The sequence below is a fragment of the Bos grunniens genome, chromosome 16, assembly GCF_055505025.1.
Source record: "Bos grunniens cultivar Pamir isolate PY7600 chromosome 16, Bosgru_T2T1.0, whole genome shotgun sequence".
In the NCBI taxonomy this organism is placed as follows: Eukaryota; Metazoa; Chordata; class Mammalia; order Artiodactyla; family Bovidae; genus Bos; species Bos grunniens.
In genome coordinates, this window is record NC_141180.1 from 850,222 (window position 1) to 876,057 (window position 25,836).

The following is a 25,836-nucleotide window of genomic DNA, read 5'->3' on the forward strand; positions in this document are numbered from 1 at the left end:
GGTGTTGGAGAAGACTCTTGAGTCTCTTGGACTACAAGGAGATCCAACCAGTCCATCCTAAAGGAAATTGGTTCTGAATATTCACTGGAAGGACTGATGCTGAAGCTGAAGCTCCAATACTTTGGCCACCTGATGCGAAGAACTGACTCATTGGAAAAGACCCTGATGCTGGGAAAGATTGAAGGCGGGAGGAGAAGGGGACCACAGAGGATGAGATGGTTGGATGGCATCACCGACTCGATGGACATGAGTGTGAGTAAGCTCTGGGAGTTGGTGAAGGACAGGGAAGCCTGGCGTGCTACAGTCTGTGGGGTCGCAAAGACTCAGACGCTGCGACTGAGCAACTGAACTGAACTAAGCGTCGGGCCTGAGAGACCTTGGAGTATCGACTGAAATGGACAGGCCGTTTTCTCCATTTGATGAAGTGGTGAAAAATAGAATGCATTCCATTTGGGAATTGAAGACTGACGACATAATTATCCCTTTTTTAAGACTATAAAAAGAAGTGAAATGTTAGCAAAATTTAGATTCCAGTTTGACTCCATTTTATTCTGAATATCCAAAAAGAAGGAGTGTTGTGTTTGTGAGTGTGTGCACATGTGTTGCAGGTCAGAGCGTCTTTTCATCTACAGATACAGTGAGTTATATGCACTAGATACGTGTTTATTGTAAAGATAGCTCAAAGGCATGTCTTTTGAGACGAAATGGAGGAAGATAGGTTGAAAAAGTGCTTTTCTTCTTCGTTTCCTTCCTTTCTTTTTTCATTATTTACATAAAACTTGAAGAGATTCTATTTTTTGGGCTAACAGGTTGCAGAGCCAACAGTTGTCGTCTTATGATGAGCCTCCAGCCAGGACAGGTTTAGTAAATCAGATCTTCAGTATTTGCTGTTTGTGCGTCTCGTAGCTCAGACGTGAGTCAGATGCTGTTAGTTTCATCCAGAGACTGAATGCGAAAGTCATCTTTGATTTGCTGAAAAAAAAACTCCCTTTGAAAACTGCTCCTGAGTGGAGACAAGTGAAATGGGTTAAATCCACCGTTGGGACCACGGGCCCTGAAGGACGCTGAGCCAGGGGCTGCAGGCTGCCCCGCTGCTGCTCGGGAGCCGCAGGGAGAGCAGGGGACACGGCGACGGTCTGCCGGGGCTTTATAAGCTCTGCGTGGCAGCCTGCTGCGGACTGTGGGCTTGCTTCAGGAGTCTCCCGCGATCCGCAGTATTTACTGAGTAACAGCTCTGCACCACGTGCTGTGTGGAATGCGGTGCGTTTCCTCAAGGAGCAGCGCGCATAAAAGAATTAAGTCAAGGTGCCTTACAGAGGACTCCTGGGGGCTCAGAGAAAGTCAGGCCAGGAGTGCAAGGCCCACCCTGTTGGGAGCTGCGGGGAGCGGGTGTGCACTCCAGGCAGTGCGCGAGGCGCTCCGTGCTCCAGAGGCCCTGGAGGAGACTGACATGGGGAGGGTGCTGGCCAGGGTGGTCCGGGCTGAGGCCCCAGGGCAGGCCGGGGCTGCGAGGGGCGGGCGGCCACCGCTGGGAGGAGTGCGGGCTCGCACGCAGAGCCGTCATCGGCCTCAGGAAGAGTGTTCTGAACACCTTGCAGAGATACGCGTCACACAGCGTGTGAGTCACCAGGCGCGATCACCTGTCCACGTTAAAGCCTTCCTCACCTCAAGAGGAACCCAGCTCCTCGCTCTGTGCCCCGGGTCCCCGCTGTCCTCACTCCCCGCTCCTGCCCTCTGTCTCTCTGGAGCTCCCCACCTGGACCATCGCCCCGAAGTGCAGTCCGGGCATGGTCTTCTGTGACTGGCTTCTTTCCCCGGCCTGGTGTCTCCAAGGCTCTCTGTGCTGTGGTGTGCGTCAGGACTTTCTTCTTTGTGTGGGTGAACACTGTCCCTTTGGATGGCTATCCTGCATTTTGTTTGACATTCGTAAGTTGCTGGACATCTGGATTGGTCCTGCCTCTTGGCTATTATAAACATTCAGGTACAAGCTTCTGTGTGGGTATATGTTTTCATTTCTCTTGGGTGTATACCTCAGCGTAGAATTTCTTAGTTATCTGTCCATAGAAGATTTTAGCCAAAATAATAATAATAACTTGGTCTGAGTTACATTTTTTAAAACTCTGTCTTTTGAGCTCTGGTTGCAGCGTTGCGTGTGGAGTGGACAGGGAGGAATGACGGGGAGGGGGTGAGGCGACCCGTCGGGGCCTCTGCAGACGGGAGCGGGGCGCATGGAGGAGGGCGGTGGCCGTGGCGGGACAGGATGAGGAGCCCCCTTGGGGCAGCTCCAGCAGCGCAGTAGGTGGGCCCGCAAGGACCCTGTTCCCCGGTCAGCGTAGCAGAGTGTGTCTGAGCGAGGAAGAAGGAAAGGAAGCTCCCAGGGGGCAGATGTGAGGAGGCCCCAAAAGCCAGAGTGGTCTGCGTGGCCCGGGGCAGCCTGAGGCCTGGGGGCTGGAGGCTTGGATCTGGTGCCCAGTGTGGACGCAGGACGCCGGTCTGTGGGCCTGAGTGTGTTTAGACCGTTCACCAGGAGCCCATCTGGGCTGCCTGGGTCCCGGCCCCTGCTCCAGAAAAGAGAGGTCTAGGCAGGGATGGAAAACTCTAGATTTTAAAGAATACATACGTATGTGTTATTTTCTTCTTCAGGTTTTTTTCCATTTTAGGTTATTACAAGATACTGAATGTAGTTCGCTGTGCTTACGGTAGTCTTTGTCGTCAGAAAAATCTTTGGGCTGTTTTTACCACGCATGCAGTTTGGAAATCGCAAGCCAAGACTCTAACGTAGGATCCAGCTGTGTACTCTGGAAGCCTGGGGGCCGGCATGGCACACACACGGTCGAAACTACCTCGAGAAGAAGCACGTGTGCAGCCCGGGGTCTGAGGCATTTCCGTGCCGTGGTCCCCTCCAGAGATGCCCTCGCAAGCAACGCTGCACGCGCTGCGGCAGGCAAGGGCGTGCACAGAGCGGGGTCCGGGCCTGCGAGCTCTGGCAGAAACCGCAGACTGTGCCTCGACCGTCACGTCAGCACAGTCCGCCCGCAGGGTTTTATTGGAGCCCCACTGGAGGACTGTGACCTGGAAGACCGTCTCAGGAGGCCCCGAGGACGGTTCTCCCGTCGGAGGTCCTGGCACAGCAGGGCCGTGAGGTTTGGGACCACAGGCCGTCTGTCCATCCATGACGTCTTACTGGCGGTTGGCACGACCCGGTCTGCTCATCCTCACGGCCCCATCCAGGAGGAGGGCTCTCTCTGAGGGGCTGTCTTGTCAGGGCTGCTGCTGCTGCTGCGTGTAGTTGAGCAGGCATTTCTGCCGACAGAGGTTTGGTCTGTGTGAAAGGCAGACACGCTGCACGGTAGAGGCGGAGGGGCCGGAGGACAGAGACGTAGTTTTACGCCTGAGTCATTCGTGTCTTGCCACTAAGTCTGAGTTTTACTCACAGTGAGGGTAACTGGGAGCGAGCAGTTGTACCAAAGGCAGGTCTGTAGGCAGAGCAGTCAAGTGAGGGGTTGGGGGCGCTTCTTGGGACAGGAGGCTCTGCTGCATGCTCGTGTGTTCAATAGTGCTGTGTGAGCGTGCTGCAGCCTCGCAGTGAGACTGCCGTGTGCCCAGCGGAGGTGTCAGGAGGCGCAGTCCCAGCAGAGCTGGCCCGTGTATCCCTGGGGAGGCCAGCAGGCCACCCGGAAGCTGCAGATCTGAGGTTGCGCGTGTGGACGGGCCGACCGCACAGTGCGGGTCGGAGGCGCAGGGGAGCTGCCCACAGAGGTGCCGGGCTTGAGTTTTGAGGGGTCGGTTGTGGGCGGTGGGTGGTGATTTAGAGAGAACATGAGACACGCAAGGAACAGGTGACTGTGCCTGACGCTGGGGGGAGGTAAGGCCGTGCGGCGTTTGCCCAGGTGTCTTCTGTGAAGCAGGTCTAGATGAAGTAGTAGTGTTCTGTGGCTAAGTGAGCTTGTCAACTGCGGTTCAGATGGTGAACAGGCTTCCTCTCCAGCTTCAGGGCAGGGAGGGTGAGCATCTGTAGCCTTCCCCACTTTCCGTGTCTGCGGAATCCTTGTATTTTTCACAGGAACCCCAGTGGTATTCCGCTGGGATAATCTGGAGACTGTGGCTCCCAAGGGGCGGGCAGGAGCTGGTGGTGTCGTGTGTCTGTGCTGAGAAGCCTGAGCTGCTGCTCTCAAGGCTGTGGGCTAGAGTGTGTTCAGCTGGGGAACAGCTCGAGCAAATAAAACATGCCATTTAAGCCTTTACGGAATCAAAGTCATTCAGTTTCTCCTTCAGACAAACACAGGCTGAAAGAGAAACAAATCACATGTTTTGCAAACAACCGAATTTTCCTTCTGAGAAAACATGCTGGGTGCTCACTCTTCGCCCTGACGCGCAGCGTCCTCTGAAGTCGGGTCCTTGCGGCGGTATTCCGGCTCCTGCTGGGAACTGGAGGCCTGTAGCCTGTGTTTACGGGTCCCGTCGGAGACGGACAGTGTCGGGACCGGTCACAGCGGGACCTGACTGGGGGAACGTCGTCTTGGGAAACATCGCCGTCTGCAGCGTCACTGCCGCCTGTGAAGTGGGGTGTGGGTCACCGTGCCCGGTGCACTGGCTCTCCCCTTCTGAGCTGCCTCCGTGGCTCGGTGGGTGCAGGAGCAGCCGCCCCCTGTGGGGCCCTGAGCTCAGCCTTCGAGCTGCAGACAGGGCCACTGGCGTCAGTGCAGGGGCTGGCCCAGGGCACGGCTGCGACACCACGTGGTGACCACACTGGAAAGGTTAGCACCGGGCTCTTCTCAGGGATGAGGGATAACTTATTTTTGCTCTATTTTCCAGAGTTGTAGAGTGATGGAGTGTTACTGTTGTAATGGTGGTGGAGGGCCGGCGAGCTCTGTGGACAGGTCTCTGTGAGGATGTGAGTCTTTGAAGAGGCCGCAGTCCTTGAGGAGCAGCCTTAATAGTTAAGTGGTTCCAGACACCGTATGCAGGAGTCTAGGTAATTTATGATTTTGTTGCATAAGCTCAGGTCAGGACCTCTGGAAATTTATTACCTTTGAGAAGGGCACAATGTTAGATTTACAAAGTTTCTTTTTTTTTTTTTTTTTCCTGAAAAGCACCCCTGTGCCTGGCACATTCTTGTTATCCGATGGAAAGGAAGGAGTTTACGGCCCCAAGTTGCAGGTGGAAATGCCGAGGCCCAAGAGCATCGAGGTGGGCGATGGGGGCCATGTCTCAAGCCTCTTTTCCTCCCCATTGAACTTCCTAACCATTTCTTATTTTGGATTTAAAATAAAAAAAAAAGGTTCAGTCCCGGGGCCAGTCCATCTCCACGTGTGACGGGAGCACAGCCATGTCCACCTCATGGCCCTCCAGGCCTGCACCCCGTTCCGGGGCTGCTCCTGGGCCTGAAGGCCCCCGGGGTCATGGGACTGTGTAAGGTCACTGGACCGGAGGCGTGGTGGGGAGGGCACATGGCCGGAGCAGCTGCCGCGAGACCCGCAGCCTCAGGTTTCCCTTAGCAACCCTCTAAACAGCCCTGCTAATATTAGAGCGCCGGCCTCTGGTCCTCTCCAGCTTCCCCCTCCCACAAGCCCCAGCCCTGAATTTTACGTTCTTTTTTTTTCTTGGCGCGCTTTTCTTTTCTTATAGAAATAACCAAAATGGTTTCTCTCTACATGAACTGAAATTATTTGTCTTTCCCCAGTAGCTCCCACACACTTGCTTTGCGTGGTGTGTTTACAGCCGAGTTGGGCACACCACATGGGTCGACCTTCCTGAATTCTTCGGGGTCTTAGGAAGCTGGGCAGTTACTCCGCTGAGTGAAGCTGTCAGCAGATTAATTGGGCCTCGTCTTTGGAATGTGAGAGATTTAAACCAACTAATTAAACTCTGAGTCATGGTTTTTTAAAGCTGTTTGACTCATCTCTCAGGATCCATGCTGAAGACAAGGCAGTGGTCAGCTCGAGGAGAGGTACTCTGGAAAGGGGTTCCCAGCTCCTCCAGCCTCTGAGCTTTGTTCTGAAATGAGTGTTTCCTTTGCCTACGAGGCTGGGTAGCTGTCGGTCCATGCCTGTCTCTGGCCGCACTGCGGGTTGCTGGGTTGCTTGTGTGGTGAGTTACCACGTTGACTTACCGGCGGTTAAAGACTACACTTGCCTGACCTGTTTCTTCCATGTCAGGAGGTCGTTTGCGCCATTTGGTCACCAAGCACACGCCTTGCCATGCAGCGTCGAGTATCACTGGTTTGGGGGCGCCTTTCGTGTGTCCCGAGCTCCGACAGCCACCCCGTCGTTGCCGCCGTGGCCCCGGCACCTGCCCGAGTGTGGTTGCGGGTGCTGGGGCGCCTCCGCCCGGCCACGTGCCCCACAGGCACAGGGTGTCGGGGTCTGCAGGCACCTGCCAGTGACTGTGGAGGGATGTCTACAGCCGGTGGGGAGCATGCGTGGCAGCCCCGCCTGTCCCCCTCAGGGTGAAGTGGGGGGTCCTGCCGTCACCGCCGGCTCACATCCAATACTGCAGGGCATGAGTCAGCCAGGGGGAGACGCAGCTGGTCTGGGTTTAAGAGCGCCAAGTGGGAAGGAACTGCTAGCGTGTGTAGGGTTTCTTTTGGGGCTGATCCCAGTGTTTTAAAATTGACTATGGTGCTGATCGCGTAACTTTTAATATACAGAAGCCGTTGAGGGGAGCACTTGAGTGGAGGTGTGGCGCATCCTGGCTCCGGGGAGCTGTCTGCACATAGCACGGTGGTGTCCAGCTCCCTCAGCAGCTCCGGGAAAGCGGGCCCGGGCAGTGCCTGCCGAGGGCTGCTGCAGTGAGGCTGAGGGGCCGGGGAGGGAAAGGCTGCTTTCTGTTGCTGAATGCAGCCCCTGAGACACGCACTCATCGGGCCCAGAGGCAGTGGCGCTTGTCACGTGGCTGCTCAGCTCCCCACGTAGCAGTTCAGGAGTGGGGCTCCCCGAGCACCCCCTCCCCGCGGGACATCCATGTCCCGGGGGCCCGGGGCCGCTGCCCCTGCTCCCAGCCCCGCAGCGCCAGCGCCGGCCGTATCAGCCCTGAGGGCACAGCTAATCTCCTCCTGATAGGGGGTTCTTTTTTCAGAGCTGTGAGTGCTTGTGCCCGGTGGGAGGGACCAGAATGTTGGGCCCTCACTCAAGCCGCCCCCACCCCGTACCAGGTGATTTTCCCATGTTAGGAAAATGGTCGCTTGCAACAACCTCACGAAACGACCTCTAGTGCTTACTAGGGGAGGGCTGCAGAGGGGCGGCCACCTGTCCGTTGAAAAGCAGGCTCTGGCAACGCCGCTGCCAGGCCCAGGTGTGTGGCGGTGTGTCCGGGTGCCCGACCTCTCCCCTCTGTGACTTGACCTGGCAGCAGAGTCCCTGCCGCCCCTGGATTTACAGAAATGGGAGGCGCGGGAAGTGGATCTTGCTGCTTTGGGTTTGCGGCTAGCTGGCGTGCCACCCCGGGCCCCCGCGAGCGCGGGGCCTGAGTGCGGAAGCGGCGGGTGAGTCTGCCGGAGACCCTGACGGCCGGAGCCTTTTCCGCTGTCCGCCCTCCCCTCCGGTTCTTCGGGAGGCGGGCGGGTGTGCACGCTGCTCGGGTGCCATGGTTGGGGCTGGAAGTGGTGAGGCCAGGGTGCGGTGTGGGTCAGAACGCGTGTGGACCCTCGCTGGTATTTCCTCCATCCCAGGGAGTGTAAACACACACGCTGACTCAGGGTCTGCTCGTGGAGGTCAGGCAGCAGAGGGCAGATAGGAGTTTGGGGAAGAGGAAACGTGCCTGTCCTCCTGAGATAAGATTCGGTGACGTCACACTCAAGGGGGCCAGCAGTGCTCAGACGCTGGTTGTGTGGTTGTGTTGCTTCATCTTACACGTTACATAGTATGAATTTTAAGTGAATAAAACACGTCAGATATTTACCTCAGTTAGAGAAGCTGGTGTGGGTGTGTGAAGGTATAGGGCACCACTTGAGTTGGCCTTTGAACAGGAAATCATAAAGCGAAGAGACTGATGCGTTGAGCTCGGGGTAGAAGCTCTTCGCCTGCGACAAACCTGACAATCAGATTGAATCTTAATGGCAGTGAATGTTTTCCCGTGTGTGTGAGTCGTCCCCTCATGGTCTTGGGTGCGCAGAGGACCAGATTCCAGACAGAATTCAGAAGGTACCAGGTCAGGCCGTGCAGGAGACTCTGCTGCTGCTGGGTCGTCGGTTCGGCCCATGGAGTCACTGCTCGTGGGACCTTCTGGACTCGGCCTCCCGGAGCCGGACCCTCCCTCCCTGCTCCTCCCGCCCCCCTGCCCTGCGTGTCTCTGGCAGTTGCCCCACTTTATGTTGCAGGTAGCAAGCCCAGACGTCCCCGAGTGTGTCTGACGTCCATGCTGACCCTTTGTTCTGGGACGGCCGCTGTCCCCTTGTCTGCTGAACCACGTTCTGTTGTTACTGGGAGAGCTCCTGGTATCAACCCCGCTGCGGCTCTGTTCCCCCAGGCCCGGCCGAGCTCAGGGTCCTCTCCCCGTGTGCCTCTGTGGCCCTGTGCTCAGGCTGGTCCGGCTGACGCTGCCGCCACCACGGGAACTCCGGGCGCTGGTCCTGCCACGATCTCCGCACAGCACGCAGGTGTCGGGTGGGGGCGGCAGCGTGCTGCTGTGCAGTGACCCCCGTGTCCAGCGGGGGGCAGCAGAGGCACGCGTGGTGACCGTGGTGACTTGGGAAGGCGGCCTCCCGAGACCCTGCTGCTCTGTTTGGGTCGTTCCTTCCCAGGGGTGTCCGGGCTGGTGGACACTCCTCCTGGTGAGAGCGGCAGGCACAGGGGAGGGCTCCCGGGCCCTGCACCTTGAGGTTGCCTTTTAACTTAGCTCCGGTCTGCCTGAAGTCCAGAGGTGGCTGTCCCGCCGGCCACACGCTCACTGCTGTGCCGGGAGCCGTGGGTTTAAAACGAGAGCCCTGCCTGCCTTGTGCCCTGAGACCGGGGATGCCAGGTGCCCACCTCGGAGGCCATGAGGGAGCAGACTGTCGGGGGCAGGGGGTGTATTAGGCGCTCGGAGAAGAAGGCGGGTTGTGTAGGGTGGGCGGTCCTACACATGACCTACCTAGAGAGGGTCATGAAGTGAGGGGGACCCGAGGTGCCTAAAGACAAGAAAGGCCTGGACAGGTGAGGGGATTGATATTTGTGAACACTTAGTATACGCCAGTACCTCCAGATGCATTCAGCCTTCATAACTGTGAGATGAATGATATTTTTTCTTGGTACATATAAGAAAGTTAAGGTGGACTATGGTCCTGCCCACAGTCACAGAGCCAGTAAGTGGCAAAGCCAGGGCTCAAAGCCAGGTCTCTGGGACGTCACCGCCCCCTGCTCTGACCCCACGGGGCAGCGTCCAAGGCACCAGTCTCCACTGGGCCCTGGGCACCGTGAGCTGGCAGTGTGGGCGCAGGCCTAGGCACTCCAGACGTTCTGATTTTGAAGGACATGAATATGTGTCCTGGGAGAACCCACTCCTGAGAACAAAGACTGAAAGCTGTCTGTCCCGTCTGAGGCCGAAGGGCGTGCAGGGCTCCTGGAAGCCGCCTGCTGCGTCCTAGGCGGGTGCACGGTGCCCTCGGGGGTGCGCCAGAGCCTGAGGGGCACCTCTTTCTGTGTTAACAAGAGCTGAAGAGCTGGGGTTGGCTGGCGGAGTTACCTGGGCGAGCCGCTGTTTCTGGCTCTTCTTGACGCTTTTCCTCGGGCTCTTTGCTCACCCTGGGCAGTAAAGTGGCCTAGCTTTTATTTTGTTTTCTCTGAAGAAATCCTAGTCTTCTAACCTTAAAACGGGGGAAATAGAATGTGACTCACGACTCCTGTGTGCTTTTGCTGACCTGTAATAAATTGTAGTGACAGCTCGGGGGCCCTGGGGGAACTCGGCTCCTCCCTGAAGAAGCACTTGGAGAAGGGGCGCCCCGAGCACGCTGGGGACGGCAGGGCTGCCCCCTCGTGTCCCTGGACCAAGGGGCCTGCCCAGGGGCGCGTCGTCACCTTCTGGCCTGGAGCCCGCGTGCCGGCCGCCCGTCACCCACTCTCCCTGTTGCTCTCGAGGCAAGGCTGATGCACCCTGTCCCCCGCCTCTGAGACCTGCTGACAAGGGGCTCTGCCCCGCCGCGTCCCCGCCAACCCCACGCCTCCGCTGCCGACTCTGCCCGTGGTTGCGGGGCCGCTGCTTCCGGAGCCTGTGTCTTCCGTCCCCTCAGTCCCTACCCTCTCCCTCCTCTGGCTCCTGCAGCCCTCCCACCCCTGCAGGCCGCTCCTCTTCTCCTCTGGGACCCCCCCACCCCCGCCAGCTGCTCAGGCCCCTCCTGCGTCATCGGGTCTCCTTACTGACACCGTGGAGCCTGACTGCTGGGGGCTGCCCGGAACTCTCGATAGTCTTTTATATATATGTGTGTGTGTGTGTAATTTTATTTACTCGTCTTGGGCTGCGGTGGGTCTTTGTGGCTGCGTCCAGAGAGTGTGTGTGCGTGTGTGATTTTATTTACTCGTCTTGGGCTGCAGTGAGTCTTCGTGGCTGTGTCCAGAGAGTGTGTGTGTGTGTGTGTGTGTGTGTGTGTGTGTGTGTGATTTTATTTACTCGTCTTGGGCTGCAGTGAGTCTTCATGGCCGTGTCCAGGCCTTCCTGTAGTTGCAGCAGGCTCTAGGGGACGGGGACTCAGCAGTCGTGGCTCCCAGGCTTAGTTGCTCCTTGGCCTGTGCGATCTTCTGGATCAGGGATCAAACCTGTGTCTCCTACCGTGGCAGGTGGGTTCTTTACCACTGAGCCACCAGGGAAACCCTTGCCATTTTTTTTTCTGGCCATTCTTTTCCTTTCCCCTTTATTTTATCTCCATCTATTTAAGGTGATGCTGGAGGTGTACACTTTCTGGAGTTCTCAGTTTCTCTTTAGAATGAGGGTATAAACAAATCAAACCACTCCCTTCTCTCTGATTCTGAAAGGCAAGAAAGAGCCAGAAAAGTCTGTTTGTTCTTATATATTTTTGTCCTTGTTAGTGGTCTTGAATAAATGTCACTTGCTGAGGAACATGAAAATCAAACAAGATTTCTTTTCTTCTCCCAAGAAGTGCCCAGTCCTCCTCGAGTCCTATCTGCCATTTCCCTTGAGAATCCATCAGAACACCCTCCCTCTCCACCTACACTGCCCTCGGGAACCCTGGCCCTTCCCCCTCCCTGCTGCTGCTAAGTCGCTTCAGTCGTGTCCGACTCTGTGCGACCCCATAGACGGCAGCCCACCAGGCTCCCCTGTCCCTGGGACTCTCCAGGCAAGAACACTGGAGTGGGTTGCCATTTCCTTCTCCACCCCCTCCCTTGGGAACTGAGAAATATCAATAACCTCAGATATGCAGATGACACCACCCTTATGGCAGAAAGTGAAGAACTAAAGAGCCTCTTGATGAAAGTGAAAGAGGAGAGTGAACAAGTTGGCTTAAAAGTCAACATTCAAAAAACTAAGATAATGTCATCGGGTCCCATCACTTCATGGCAAATAGATGGGGAAACAATGAAAGCAGTGACAGACTATTTTTCTGGCTCCAGAATCACTGCAGATGGCGACTGCAGCCATGAAATTAAAAGACACTTGCTCCTTGGAAGAAAAGTTATGACCAACCTAGACAGCATATTAAAAAGCAGAGACATTACTTTGCTAACAAAGGTCTGTCTAGTCAAGGCTATGGTTTTTTCAGTAGTCACGTATGGATGTGAGAGTTGGACTATAAAGAAACCTGAAGAACTGATGCTTTTGAACTGTGTTGTTGGAGAAGACTCTTGAGAGTCCCTTGGACTGCAAGGAGATCCAACCAGTCCATCCTAAAGGAAATGATGCTGACGCTGAAACTCTAATACTTTGGCCACCTGATTCGAAGAACTGACTCATTTGAAAAAACCCTGATGCTGGGAAAGATTGAAGGTGGGAGGAAAAGGGGACGCACAGAGGATGAGATGGTTGGATGGCATCACGGACTCAATGGTCATGAGTTTGAGTAAGCTCCTGGAGTTGGTGATGGACAGGGAGGCCTGGCGGGCTGCAGTCCGTGGGGTCGCAGAGTCGGCCGCGACTGAGCGACTGAACTGAACTGAAGAGTTACTCATAGTCTCACCACCCCACAGTACCTCTGCTGACATCTTTAAGTTTTACTCACTTGGAGATAAAGCTGTGCCGTGTTTCCTTTTTAAAATACTCTTGTTACATGTTTAAGACATCCAACAGATTAGGGTTTGGCCCTATCAAGTCCTCTGTCTTGCCATATTGGCTTAATTTTTAAAGTAAATTACTAAAGTCTAGTTCACACCCCTGCGTCCCCTCGGCCTATCTCCCTGACCGCTCCCTCGAGGGGGCCGCTGTCCTGAATGTGGCAGGCACCGTTTTCAGGTCTCGTCAGTCATCACTTGGTGTGTGCACACACGCACCGTCCTTCCACAAGGTCTTGCCGTGTGTGCAAGTTGTCGTTCTCTAGACGGCATTCCGAAACCTGCTGTTCTCACTCAGCAGGCCTGTCGGTCCATTTTCAGTGCTCGCCTAGGCCGTTGTGTGACCACGGCAGTGTGGTTAGGTGTGTTTTCTACTAGTGGACATCCAGGGCACTCGCATGGTCCCCCCAGCACTGCAGCTGCGGCGTGCACGCTCGCTGCCGACCCCTTGCACGCGTGCAGGGCTCTGTCCAGGGCGTTTGTTCCCTGAGGAGGCCCTCCTGTCAGGAGTGGGCGCAGCTTCTGGAGAGGCCCCCTCCCTGCTCCTGTGCGCGCTTGCCAGCCGCGCTGAGCGTGCAGTTCTCCGCAGCCTACGGTGTGCTTGATGATATCGGTGCTTTGTTTTTACAAATCCATGGAAGATGAAGTGGTTTCTCTTTGTCTTAATTTATATTTCATGATTACTTATGAAAGTGAACATTTTCTCTTTTGTTTATAAGGCTTTTGGGGTTTCCTCTTTTCTAAATTCCCTTATTATATGCTTTGCTGATTTTTTTCCTGTTGGAATTTGGCCCTTTTTTAAAGAATTTGGTACAAGGTCTTCACATAGTCTGCTGCTGCTGCTAAGTTGCTTCAGTCGTGTCTGACTCTGTGCGACCCCATAGACGGCAGCCCACCAGGCTCCCCCGTCCCTGGGATTGTCCGGGCAGGAGTGCTGGAGTGGGTGCCTCTCCTTCTCCGGTCACACAGTCTAGACACTAGCGTTCTGCAGGTTCACATGGATGTAAAGTCCAGTTTGTCTTACGGCACGTGGATGGCTATTGTTGAAGATCTGAGTTATTTCCGTAAATATTTGTGTGTTGACTTTCTTGGCTTTTCTTTCTTTCTGATTAAAAGAGAAAAAGTAGTGGTGAAGCTGCGTTTGACCTGGTCTCTCCTGCAGCCAGGGCCGGGTGTTTGAGAGTGGGTGGGCGAGTGAGACAGAGCGGCCTTGCTGCCCCGGTGCTCGTCTACCCTTTGGCGCCTGTAATGCCTGCTCTGACCGTGAGCTCACTGTAGAGTGGCCTGCGTAAGTACAGCACTGTCCTGTGGAAGTGGCTTTGGCGTTCAAGGCTGCAGTGCTTTTAATGGAGCAGGTGTAGAGTCGGACACGACTGAGCGACTTCACTTTCACTTTTCACTTTCGTGCATTGGAGAAGGAAACGGCAACCCACTCCAGTGTTCTTGCCTGGAGAGTCCCAGGGGTGGGGGAGCCTGGTGGGCTGCTGTCTGTGGGGTTGCACAGATCGGATACGACTGAAGTGACTTAGCAGCAGCAGCTATAGGCAGATGTGTATCTTGCTTCCTTCCCGGTTTGAAATTAACCATCAGTCCCCTTCTCTCCTCAGAGCAGAGTTCAGATGTAGGATTCCCCAACACTGTTCCAGAAAGCAGTGTCCCATGGGTGGATTCTGTGCGAGAGCCGATTCTCATCACTAGGGAACACAGCCTTGTGCAGTCCTGGGAGACCCTTTGGTCCCTCCTCTTCATTCTGCTTCACATACTTTCATTTTACTTAGAGAGCCCTGGAGCCTGTGCTGAAAGTATTTTCAAGGCCATTATGACCTCTTCCAAATGAATTATCCATTTCCAGGAAAACTAATTAAGGGGAGCTCCTTAATAAACTAGGTGGGATGGATATAATGGCGCCTTTCTTTCTTTTCCAAATCACTGCTGAGCTTCTGACATGGGGTGGAGAGGTCGTGGCCAGAAGCAGCAGCCGGGCCACGTGGCACCTGCCCTGGTGCTGGGTGACGAGGCGGTGGCAGCCGGGTACGCCCTCATTGCCTGAGGACCTCGGGCTGAGAGTGCTCAGGTGTCTTGTGCGGAGTCCTCTGGCGCGGGTGCTGAGGGGCCAGCGTTCAAACCCTGGCGGTCTGGGTCCGTGTCAGGGTCCTCGTCTCCATACTGAACTTGTCGAAAGTATTTTAGGTCCTTTATTACTGTTACGCCTTTCTTGATGTTCACTGATGATTTTGCACGGCTTTCTAAGATAGAATTAGTGCATGTGTTGTATGTAAATGGGGCACTGTGAACTTTAGAGGCAGAGAGCAAATTATTTCCTGTAGTCAAATTATTGTAGTAACACATTATTTTGCTTAATTCCAAGTATTTGAATTCTACTGACCATGTAACCTCAGACAAAGCAAAATGCCTCCCGCCTTCCAGGAAATGCAGTAGGCAGGTATGGTAATTAGATGGTTTAGCATCAAAGTTCCTTCCTCTGTCCCTGCATTGCAGATGTGAGCCTGGTCTTTATCTGGAGGCCAGAGCAGGGGCAGATGTAAAGCCACGGCTTCTGCTGTGCCTTCGCTGCAGTGTTTTGTGGGCTGAGACTCGTCTGCAGAGCAGAGCTGTGCAGGGCAGACGCGTGAGCGCCCGTGGTGCGCTGCTGTGGGTATGCCCGGCATGGGTGTTGCCGGGTCAGAAAATTCTCTTTAAGGGGCCAGGTGATGAATGTTTTGGACTTTGCAGGCCATTTTGTTTCAGTCACAAATACTAAACCCTGCTGCTGCTGCTGCTGTTGGTAAAACCTGATTTGCAGAATGTGGTGGCCGGGTTTGGCTCCAGGACTGCAGTGTGCTCTCTGGTCTGGGCTTAGAATGTTCAGGACTCCGGCGCTACTGAAGGTGCAGCGTGTGCCCCGGGAAACCGGGCATGGAGGTGCTCACTTCTGTGGATCTGGAGCCCGCATCTGGGAGGACAGAAGTGAATGAGGATGTTCCTTCCCTCCTCAGAAACTCTTAAAATCAAGTACTTGGGTTTTCTGAGGTTTGTTTTTATAAGTTTTTTTCCCTTACAACTTAGTACAGATCTCACATATTGACACAGGTGCAAAGTAACGTACGTAATATCAATTAAAAAGATTATGATGTAGTGTACAGATACTGAATATGCACACATGGATAAACATCTAGACGTCTGTGTAGTAGAATAACGTGAGCTTGTCTTCCTGTGGAGGAATTAAGTTTGTTTTTGTTTTCACACGTTGGTCTATTTTCTGATTGTTTCTGAGAAGAACGTGTGTGATTTCAAACACCTAAGACTCCAGGTGAGGTGAAAGGCCCTTGATTTCCCCCAGAGCAATTTTTACCAGCTGCATTTCTCTTGTTCGAGAAAAGTGACTGGAGCAGGTGGTGAGATGTGCCCGCTGGAGGCCTGAGGTGCAGAGAAGAGACCACAGTCAGGAATCGGGTGTCCTGGGGTGCTCCCTGTGTTTGCAGGGAGGGGGTGCGGTGTGAGGAGGCTGCCTGGCACCCAGGCGGGCTGCCCGGGCAGGGGTTGTCCTCGGTGTGGTCACTGACTCCGAGTCTGGCCTATGCTTGCAAGTTTGGAGACTCAGGTTTGTGCAGCCCCGGAGGAGAGGCGTACGCTAAGGGAGGAGGCATTCTGAGAGTGTGCAGTGGCTCCAGTTTACTAACCCATGTGGCAGGAAAATCTCTCTCAACGTGCAGCCTGGCTGAGGACCTCTGTTCAGACTATGGCATGTCTTGTAACAGACACACCCTCCCACTGAGAATAAGCAGAGAACCTGGATAAACAGAAGGGAAAGAAGCCTTTGGAGGTGTTGGAGAGATGGTGAGGAAGTGACCACTGGGCATGTCCCAGTCCTGGAGGGAGTCGCAAGGAGGTGAACCCTGCCCCGGGCTGTGCTATCCCCGAGGCGCTGGCTACAAGGCTCCTCACGCTGAGGGGACAGGAGCCAGAGTTCAGAAACAGGGCCCCAGGGGCCCCTAGACTTCCACTGGGACTGCCAAGGACCCACCTTCTGGCCGCCAGTCTTCCCAGACCCAGGCCGGCTTTGTGGAGGCTGAAGCCCAGCCTCTGAGCAGCTTGGTCTCAAGGTGGGTTCAGAGGGCTTGCCTGAGCCCCCTGTTCCTCACAGTATGGTCTGCACATCACCAGCGTCACCTGAGAACCAGTCAGAAGCTTCTCGGATGCCCTCTGGACCTGCTGAGTCAGCGCTGGAGGGGGGAGCCCCATGAGATTCGTCGTCACAGCCTTCTAAGCGAGGCCGCTGCGTGAGAGTCGGGGGACCGCTTCCTCAGCCTGATGGCCAGGGAAGAGGGTCTCCTCTGGAGGGTGGCAACGCTTCCAGAGCTGCAAGCCACTACCATTTTCTTTCATTAAAAAGTCTGGCATTAATTCAAACATCGCCATACATGCTGAGTAAAAGACTGATTTATGAAAGACTAAGAGAAAATGCGGACACTAGGACAGACTCATATTGATGATATCAGACCCGGACTTCAGAGTAATCACAGTGTATTATGGTTAACACGTTCAAGGAAATAGAAGGCAAGATAGAGAATTTCAATAGAGAACTGCTCTCTGTTTAGGAAGATGGAAATTCTAGAACTGAAAACTAAAATAACAAATTAAGAAATCACTTGTAGAACAGCAGCCAAAGAGAGGACTCGTGAACTAAACACACTGGACAGCAGGAAGCGCCCAGCATGCAGCCCAGAGAGAGAGCAGAAAGGCCGGGAGGAGCGTCCTCACGATCAGAGGGCGGCGGCGAGTCCTGGGGCGCTGACCTGCAGCTGGAGGGGAGGGGGGCCGGCTGCCTCTCCCGGCCGGCGCCGCTTCCTCCTGGGACGTGGATGCTCAGACCCGCTGTTCAGATGTAGGTGTGTGGCCCACATTTTCTTAGAAGTGAGCGAACTGAAACTGTCATTTTGAGTATTGGTTGCAAATTATAACATTTAAGGCAGAAGTTAGAATTTCGGAAGACTTAATACCTTTTGGGTGACAGTATTCACTGCTTCCCAATGTGCAAAGACTGTTCTGAGACCAAAGACAGTATTACAGAATGTGGAGTTTTAAGAATTTTATTATTTTTTATTGATATAATTGATGAAATAAAACATCTTTTTGGTGTACAGCGTAATGATTTGATAACATATTACAGAGGGATTGCCACAATAAATTAAATTGCCGTCTAGCCCCACACGCAGCCTCTTTTTTTCCCTCGTGGTGAGCACTTTTAAGGTCTGCTGTCTGAGCAAGTCTCGGATTCGCGGTGTGCGCTGGTCACCGCCGCCCGCGTGGTGCCCACTCCCGGGACTGGCCGCCTGTGTGGCTGTGAGTTTGCGCCTCTGAATGCCTCGCCCGCTTGGCCCACCCCTGCCCCCAGCAACCCCGTCTGTTCTCCACACCTGCGCGCTCAGTTCTCCTAGATCCCACATGCACGTGGGATCGCGTCGTGCTTGTCTTTGGCTTATTTCACTTAGTGTGGGCCCTCGAGGCCCATCCGTGCTGTGGCAGACGGCGAGGTTTCTCCTCTGGTGACAAAATAGCATTCTACTGTGTGTGTATGCGCGCACACTGACGCCACATGTTCTTTGTCCGTCCGTCTGCTGATGGACACTTGGCTGTTCCCCTGTCTGGGCAGTTGTGACTAGTGCACGGGGTGCAGCTTCAGCTCCGGTCCAGGTGGTGCTCTGGTTTCCTTCCGGTCAAGGCCCAGCAGTGCACTCGCTGGGCCGCGTGGGAGTTCCAGCGTTGCTGTTTCCCAGTGGCTGCAGCAGCTTACATCCCCCAGCAGTGCATGAGGACGACGTCTCCACGTCCTCGCCAGCACTGGTTGCTCCTTGTCCGGTAGCCGTCCTGACAGGTATGTGGTGACCTCTCACTGTGCCTGTGGTTGGCGTTTCCCTGCTGATTAGTGGTGTGAGTGCCTTTTCATGCGCCTGTTGTCCATCTTCTTGGGGAAAAGCCTGTTCAGATCCTTTGCCCATTTTTTTAATCAGACTGTTTGTTTTCTGCTGAGTTGTGTGAGTTCTTCAGTTTGGCTGTTAACCCCGAATCAGCTATATGACTTGCGATATTTCCTCCCGTTCAGTGGGAGGCCTTTTTGTCCAGTTGCTGGTTTCCTTTGCAGAAGCAGGAAGTTTGATGAAGTCCCGTGTGTCCACTTTACTTTTGGTGTCAGAAAGTCATTGCCAAGGCTGATGTCAAGGAAACTGTTAAAGGATGTGATTTTTAAAGTTGCTGTTGCGTGATGAGATGTGTGTGCATTTGGGAGGGCTGCACCAGTACTTCCCCAGAGCCACGCCTGGGTAAGGCTTTGCAGCCCAGGTACAAGGCAGACGACTGGCTCCAGCGTGACGGGCGCGAGAGCTCTGCTAACACGGCTTCAGGTTCCACGTGGCAGCCGAGCTTCAGGTCACCACGTGCGTCAGTTCCGTCTGACTGTGTGATTACAGAGGACGGTCGTTACCTGAAAAGGCTGCTCCAAGACTCCTTGCTTTTCCAACTACGTATCTCTGCAGGACTGGGTATTTTTGCGTATTTTGGCTAAAACAAAATACTACACGTATCGAATGCAGAAATGTGTATGAAAATCTAGCTATCTTGTTTTAAGGCAACATTAAAGAAATTTACAAACATGTAAAGTAATACCATTCTTGCTAAAATTTTGTTTTAGAACATGTAGTTATTTTCATAAAAGATAACTTATTGATATTAACATGTAATAGGGCTGTCATTTTCTAATAAATTCACAAATGCATGTTTCATTTCTCTATTTTAATGTCTAATAAGGTTAATATTAATAGATATACCCCATATAAACAGAGGCTGTTTGGAGATCTTCAGAACTTTTTAAAATGTGAAAGGGTCTGTGACTGAACAGTCTTGAGAGCCGTTGCTGTAGACGCGGGTAGAGCTGCGTGACTGCGCCCCGGTGTCGCTCCCGGGCCCTATGTGGCCCCACGAGGCTCGGTGGCCGCCCCGCGAGGCGTGTGTGTGCCAGCACTGCTTCTCCAGTGGCGTTTGGCCGCTTCATGTCTCTGTTTCACAGCTGGCTGTTCTCACAGTGCTTTAAACTTTCCCTTACTGTATTCGTTATGATATCTGTGATCAGTGATCTTTGAGGATACTGTTGTAATTGTCTGGGGTGTTACACACCACGCCTATATGAAACCACAAACAATCAAAAATGCTGCTTTTCACTGCTCCGCTGACCAGCAGTTCCCCCATCTCTCTGCCTTGCTTTGGGCATCCCTCTCCCTGGGGATACAGCAGTACTGAAATCAGGCCAGCTGATAACCCCACCAGAGTCCCTAAGTATTCAAGGGACAGGAAGAGGTACACGTCTCTCAGTCTAAATCAAAACCTGGAAATGATTGTGCTCAGTGAGGAAGGCACTTCGACAGCCAGGCCAGGCCTAAAGCTAGGCCTCTTACAGCAGACAGCCAGGCTGGAAGGCGCTTAAAGGAGGTGCAGAGGGCTGCTTCGGTAGGTGACGAGAAAGCGAAGCAGCCTTACTGCTGATATATAGAGGGAAAGCCTGAGTGGTCTGGATAGAACGCCAAACAGAAACAACTTTCCTTTAGTCACAGCCTCGTCCAGATAAGCTGTCTTCAGTTCTGGGACGGCCAGACAGGTGAGGACGCTGTGGAAGGAAAGTTTGAAGCTTAGCAGACGTTGGGTCATGAGGTTTGAGGAGAGACGCCATCTTAATAACGTAGAAGTGTAACCCTGAATATTCATTAGAAGGACTGAAGCTGACTTTGGCCACCTGATGTGAAGAGCTAATTCTTTGGAAAAGACCCTGATGCTGGGAAAGATTGAAGGCAAAAAGAGAAGGGGGCAGCAGACGGTGAGATGATTAGATGGCATCACATACCCAATGGACGTGGATTTGAGCAAACTCCAGGAGATGGTGGAGGACAGAGGAGCCTGGCAGGCTGCAGTCCATGGGGTCGCACAGAGTGGAACATGACTTAGCGACTGAATAATACAGTAAGGTGAAGCAACAGGTGCTGCCGTAGAAACTGCAGCAAGTCACCCAGGAGATGCAGCTGGGATCGTTCATGAATGTGGCTGCACTAAACAACAGCCTCTGCTGGGAGAAGGCTCCACCCGTGACTTCCATAGTTAGGAGTCAGTGCCTGGCTTCCAGGCTTCAAAGGACAGACTGCCTCACTGGTTACAGGCTAATGACTTTCAGTTGTTACAGATCAGATCAGATCAGTCGCTCAGTCGTGTCCGACTCTTTGCAACCCCATGAATCACAGCACGCCAGGCCTCCCTGTCCATCACCAACTCCCGGAGTTCACTCAGACTCAGGTCCATCGAGTCAGTGATGCCATCCAGCCATCTCATCCTCTGTCGTCCCCTTCTCCTCCTGCCCCCAATCCCTCCCAGCATCAGAGTCTTTTCCAGTGAGTCAACTCTTCGCATGAGGTGGCCAAAGAACTGGAGTTTCAGCTTTAGCATCAGTCCTTCCAAAGAACACCCAGGGCTGATCTCCTTCAGAATAGACTGGTTGGATCTCCTTGCAGTCCAAGGGACTCTCAAGAATCTTCTCCAACACCACAGTTCAAAAGCATCAATTCTTCGGCACTCAGCCTTCTTCACAGTCCAACTCTCACATTCATACCTGACCACAGGAAAAACCATAGCCTTGACTAGACGAACCTTTGTTGGTAAAGTAATATTTCTGCTTTTGAATATGCTATCTAAGTTGGTCATAACTTTCCTTCCAAGGAGTAAGCATCTTTTAATTTCATGGCTGCAGTCACCATCTGCACTGATTCTGGAGCCCAGAAAAATAAAGTCTGACACTGTTTCCACTGTTTCCCCATCTATTTCCCATGAAGTGATGGGACCGGATGCCATGATCTTCGTTTTCTGAATGTTGAGCTTTAAGCCAACTTTTTCACTCTCCACTTTCACCTTCATCGATAGGCTTTTGAGTTCCTCTTCACTTTCTGCCATAAGGGTGGTGTCATCTGCATATCTCAGGTTATTGATATTTCTCCCGGCAATCTTGATTTCAGCTTCTCTTTCTTCCAGTCCAACGTTTCTCATGATGTACTCTGCATATAAGTTAAATAAGCAGGGTGACAATATACAGCCTTGACGTACTCCTTTTCCTATTTGGAACCAGTCTGTTCCATGTCCAGTTCTAACTGTTGCTTCCTGACCTGCATACAAATTTCTCAAGAGGCAGATCAGGTGGTCTGGTATTCCCATCTCTTTCAGAATTTTCCACTGTTTATTGTGATCCACACAGTCAAAGGCTTTGGCATAGTCAATAAAGCAGAAATAGATGTTTTTCTGGAACTCTCTTACTTTTTTGATGATCCAGAAGATGTTGGCAGTTTGATCTCTGGTTCCTCTGCCTTTTCTAAAACCAGCTTGAACATCAGGAAGTTCACGGTTCACATATTGCTGAAGCCTGGCTTGGAGAATTTTGAGCATTACTTTACTAGCATGTGAGATGAGTGCAATTGTGCGGTAGTTTGAGCATTCTTTGGCATTGCCTTTCTTTGGGATTGGAATGAAAACTGACCTTTTCCAGTCCTGTGGCCACTGCTGAGTTTTCCAAATTTGCTGGCATATTCACAGCACTTTCACAGCAGCATCTTTCAGGATTTGGAATAGCTCAACTGGAATTCTATCACCTCCACTAGCTTTGTTCGTAGTGATGCTTTCTAAGGCCCACTTGACTTCACATTCCAGAATGTCTGGCTCTAGGTCAGTGATCACAACATCGTGATTATCTGGGTCGTGAAGATCTTTTTTGTACAGTTCTTCTGGGTATTCTTGCCATCTCTTCTTAATATCTTCTGCTTCTGTTAGGTCCATACCATTTCTGTCCTTTATCAAGCCCATCTTTGCATGAAATGTTCCTTTGGTATCTCTGATTTTCTTGAAGAGATCTCTAGTCTTTCCCATTCTGTTGTTTTCTACTATTTCTTTGCATTGATCGCTGAAGAAGGCTTTCTTATCTCTTCTTGCTATTCTTTGGAACTCTGCATTCAGATGCTTTTATCTTTCCTTTTCTCCTTTGCTTTTCACTTATTTTCACAGCTATTTCTAAGGCCTCCCCAGACAGCCATTTTGCTTTTTTGCATTTCTTTTCCACGGGGATGGTCTTGATCCCTGTCTCCTGTACAATGTAACGAACCTCATTCCATAGCTCATCAGGCACTCTATCTATCAGATCTAGGCCCTTAAATCTATTTCTCACTTCCACTGTATAATCATAAAGGATTTGATTTAGGTCATACCTGAATGGTCTAGCGGTTTTCCCTACTTTGTTCAATTTAAGTCTGAATTTGGCAATAAGGAGTTCATGGTCTGGGCCACAGTCAGCTCCCGGTCTTGTTTTTGCTGACTGTATAGAGCTTCTCCATCTTTGGCTGCAAAGAATATAATCAATCTGATTTCGGTGTTGACCATCTGGTGATGTCCATGTATAGAGTCTTCTCTTGTGTTGTTGGAAGAGGGTGTTTGTTATGACCAGTGCATTTTCTTGGCAGAACTCTATTAGTCTTTGCCCTGCTTCATTCCGTATTCCAAGGCCAAATTTGCCTGTTACTCCAGGTGTTTCTTGACTTCCTACTTTTGCATTCCAGTCCCCTATAAGGAAAAGGACATCTTTTTTGGGTGTTAGTTCTAAAAAGTCTTGTAGGTCTTCATAGAAACATTCAACTTCAGCTTCTTCAGCATTACTGGTTGGGGCATAGACTTGGATTACTGTGATATTGAATGGTTTGCCTTGGAAACGAACAGAGATCATTCTGTCGTTTTTGAGATTGCATCCAAGTACTGCATTTCGGACTCTCTTGTTGACCATGATGACCACTCCATTTCTTCTGAGGGATTCTTGCCCGCAGTAGTAGATATAATGGTCATCTGAGTTAAATTCACCCATTCCAGTCCGTTTCAGTTTGCTGATTCCTAGAATGTCGACATTCACTCTTGCCATCTCCTGTTTGACCACTTCCAATTTGCCTTGATTCATGGACCTGACATTCCAGGTTCCTGTGCAATATTGCTCTTTACAGCATCGGACCTTGCTCCTGTCACCAGTCACATCCACAGCTGGGTATTCTTTTTGCTTTGGCTCCATCCCTGCATTCTTTCTGGAGTTATTTCTCCACTGATCTCCAGTAGCATATTGGGCACCTACTGACCTGGGGAGTTCCTCTTTCAGTATCCTATCATTTTGCCTTTTCATACTGTTCATGGGGTTCTCAAGGCAAGAATACTGAAGTTGTTTGCCATTCCCTTCTCCAGTGGACCACATTCTGTCAGATCTCTCCACCATGACCTGCCCATCTTGGGTTGCCCCATGGGCATGGCTTAGTTTCATTGAGTTAGACAAGGCTGTGGTCCTAGTGTGATTAGATTGACTAGTTTTCTGTGAGTATGGTTTCAGTGTGTCTGCCCTCTGATGCCCTCTTGCAACACCTCCCGTCTTACTTGGGTTTCTCTTACCTTCGGCGTGGGGTGTCTCTTCACGGCTGCTCCAGCAAAGTGCAGCCGCTGCTCCTTACCTTGGACGAGGGGTATCTCCTCACCGCTGCCCTTCCTGACCTTCAACATGGGATAGCTCCTCTAGGCCTTCCTGTGCACGCGCAGCCACGGTGTGGGTTTGGTCCTCCCGGCCACCGCCCCTGGCCTCGGGCGTGGGGTTGGTCCTCCCGGCCAACGGGCCTGGCCTTGGGCGTGGGGGCATGGGGTAGCTCCTCCCGCCAGCCGCCCCTGGCCTCGGGCTTAAGGGCGTGGGGTATCTCCTCCCGGCCGCCACCCCTGACCTCAGACGTGGGGTAACTCCTCTCGTCACTGCCCCTGACCTCGGATGCTCAGAAAATAAAGGGTATCTCCTCTCGGCCGCCCCCCACGACCTCGGACATGGGGTAGCTCCTCTTGGCCGTCGCCCTTCAGGTATGGGGTCCTCCCGGCTTCTGCCCCTGACCTCGGACGTGGGGTAGCTCCTCTCGGCCACGCTTAGCATGCCCGTCGCTGCCACCTGTGATTTAGCGCGCCTGTCGCAGCGACTTTAAGTTGAAACCAGTGCTTGTTTACCATTTCGGGAATCTAGGGCTCCGAAGAGTTATGCTGTGTCTACCCTGCCTGTGCTCTGTGCAGGAACAAGAAAGCCTAGATGACAGCACTTCTGTTGACAGAAAGTTTACTGAACTTTTTAAGTTCATCGCTGAGACCTACTGCCCAGAAAATAAAGATTCAAAACATTGCTGCTCACTGACGGTGCGCTAGGTGCCACCCGAGAGCGCTGATGCAGGTGGACGGTGGGATCCATGCAGTTCATGCCTGAAAACACGTCTGTCCTGCAGCCTGTCGGTCAGGGAGTGATTTTGACTCTCTGGCATATTGTTTAAGAACTACATTTCATAAGGCTGTAGCTGCCACAGACAGCGAGTCCTCTGATGACCTGGGCAGAATCAGTTGAAAACTCTCTGGAGAAGACTCACCAAGAACGTTTGTGACTCGTGAGGAGAGATCAAAATATCCACCTTAGCAAGAGTTTGGAGGAAGTAGATCCCAGCCCTCATGGATGAGTTCAAGGGATCCAAGACTTGAGTGGTGAAGGAGCTGCACAGGAGAACTAGGCTGAGAAGGGGAGCCTGAAGCTGGGACAGAATTGCTGCCTCTCGTGATAAAGCTTGAAGGGTGAGGATTTGCTTCTTGTGGATGAGAAGCATCCATCTGCAGATGAATGGATAAAGACGGTGTGGTACATATATACATGAAATAAAACTCAGCCATAAAAATGAGATGGTGCCATTTGCAGCAACAGGGATGTAACTAGAGATTGTCACAGTAAGTGAAGTTAGCCAGACGGAAAAAAGACAAATGCCATGTGATATCACTAATATATGGAGTCTTTATAAAAAAGATACAAATGAGCTTACATATAAAACAGATAGTCACAGACATAAAAGCAAACTTACTGTTACTAGAGGGAAAATAAGGGTGGTAAATTAGAAGTTTGGGGTTATATACACACTACTACTACACATAAAATAGATAAACAGTAAGGACCTACTGTACTGCACAGGGAATTGTGCTCAGCACTGTAATAGCCTGAAGAGAAAGACTGAAGAAGAACAGATGGAGGTATGTGTATAACTGATCGCCTTGCTGTACCCCTGAAACCAACAGAACATTGTAAATCAAGTGTTGTTGTCCAGGCGCTCAGTCGTGTGCGACTCTTTGCGACGCTGTGGACCGCAGCGTGCCAGGCTGCCCTGTCCTTCACTGTCCTTCACGGGAGCTTGCTCAGACTCCCATGTCCGTCAAGTCAGTGATGCCATCTGGCCATCTCATCCTTTGTCATCCCCTTCTCCTGCCCTCAGTCTTTCCCAGCATCAGGGTCTTTTCCAATGAGTCGACTCTTCACATCAGGTGACCACAGTATTGGAGCTTCAGCTTCAGTCCTTCCAATGAATATTTAGGATTGATCTCCTTTAGGATGGACTGGTTGGATCTCCTTGCAGTCCAAGGGACTCTCAAGAGCCTTCTCCAACACCGCAGTTCAAAAACATCAATTCTTCAGCGCTTAGCTTTCTTCACAGTCCAACTCTCATATCCATACGTGACAACTGGAAAATCAGCTGTA

The 25,836-nt window shown here is 52.4% G+C and overlaps 1 protein-coding gene across 10 annotated transcripts in view; it reads left to right on the top strand.

Annotated features, from left to right (window-relative positions):
- PPP1R12B (protein phosphatase 1 regulatory subunit 12B) overlaps window positions 1-25,836 on the top strand; it is a 167,377-nt gene that overhangs the window by 72,926 nt on the left and 68,615 nt on the right. The window contains exon 14 of one of the 10 annotated variants that reach the window (XM_086343025.1): window positions 2,644-4,236. The exons of the other annotated variants lie outside the window; for them this stretch is intronic. Within the exon in view, the coding sequence (XP_086199151.1) occupies window positions 2,644-2,782 (139 nt within the window). The 3' untranslated portion in view covers window positions 2,783-4,236. Of the gene's footprint in view, window positions 1-2,643; window positions 4,237-25,836 lie in introns of those variants that run through there. 10 annotated transcript variants of the gene reach the window in all.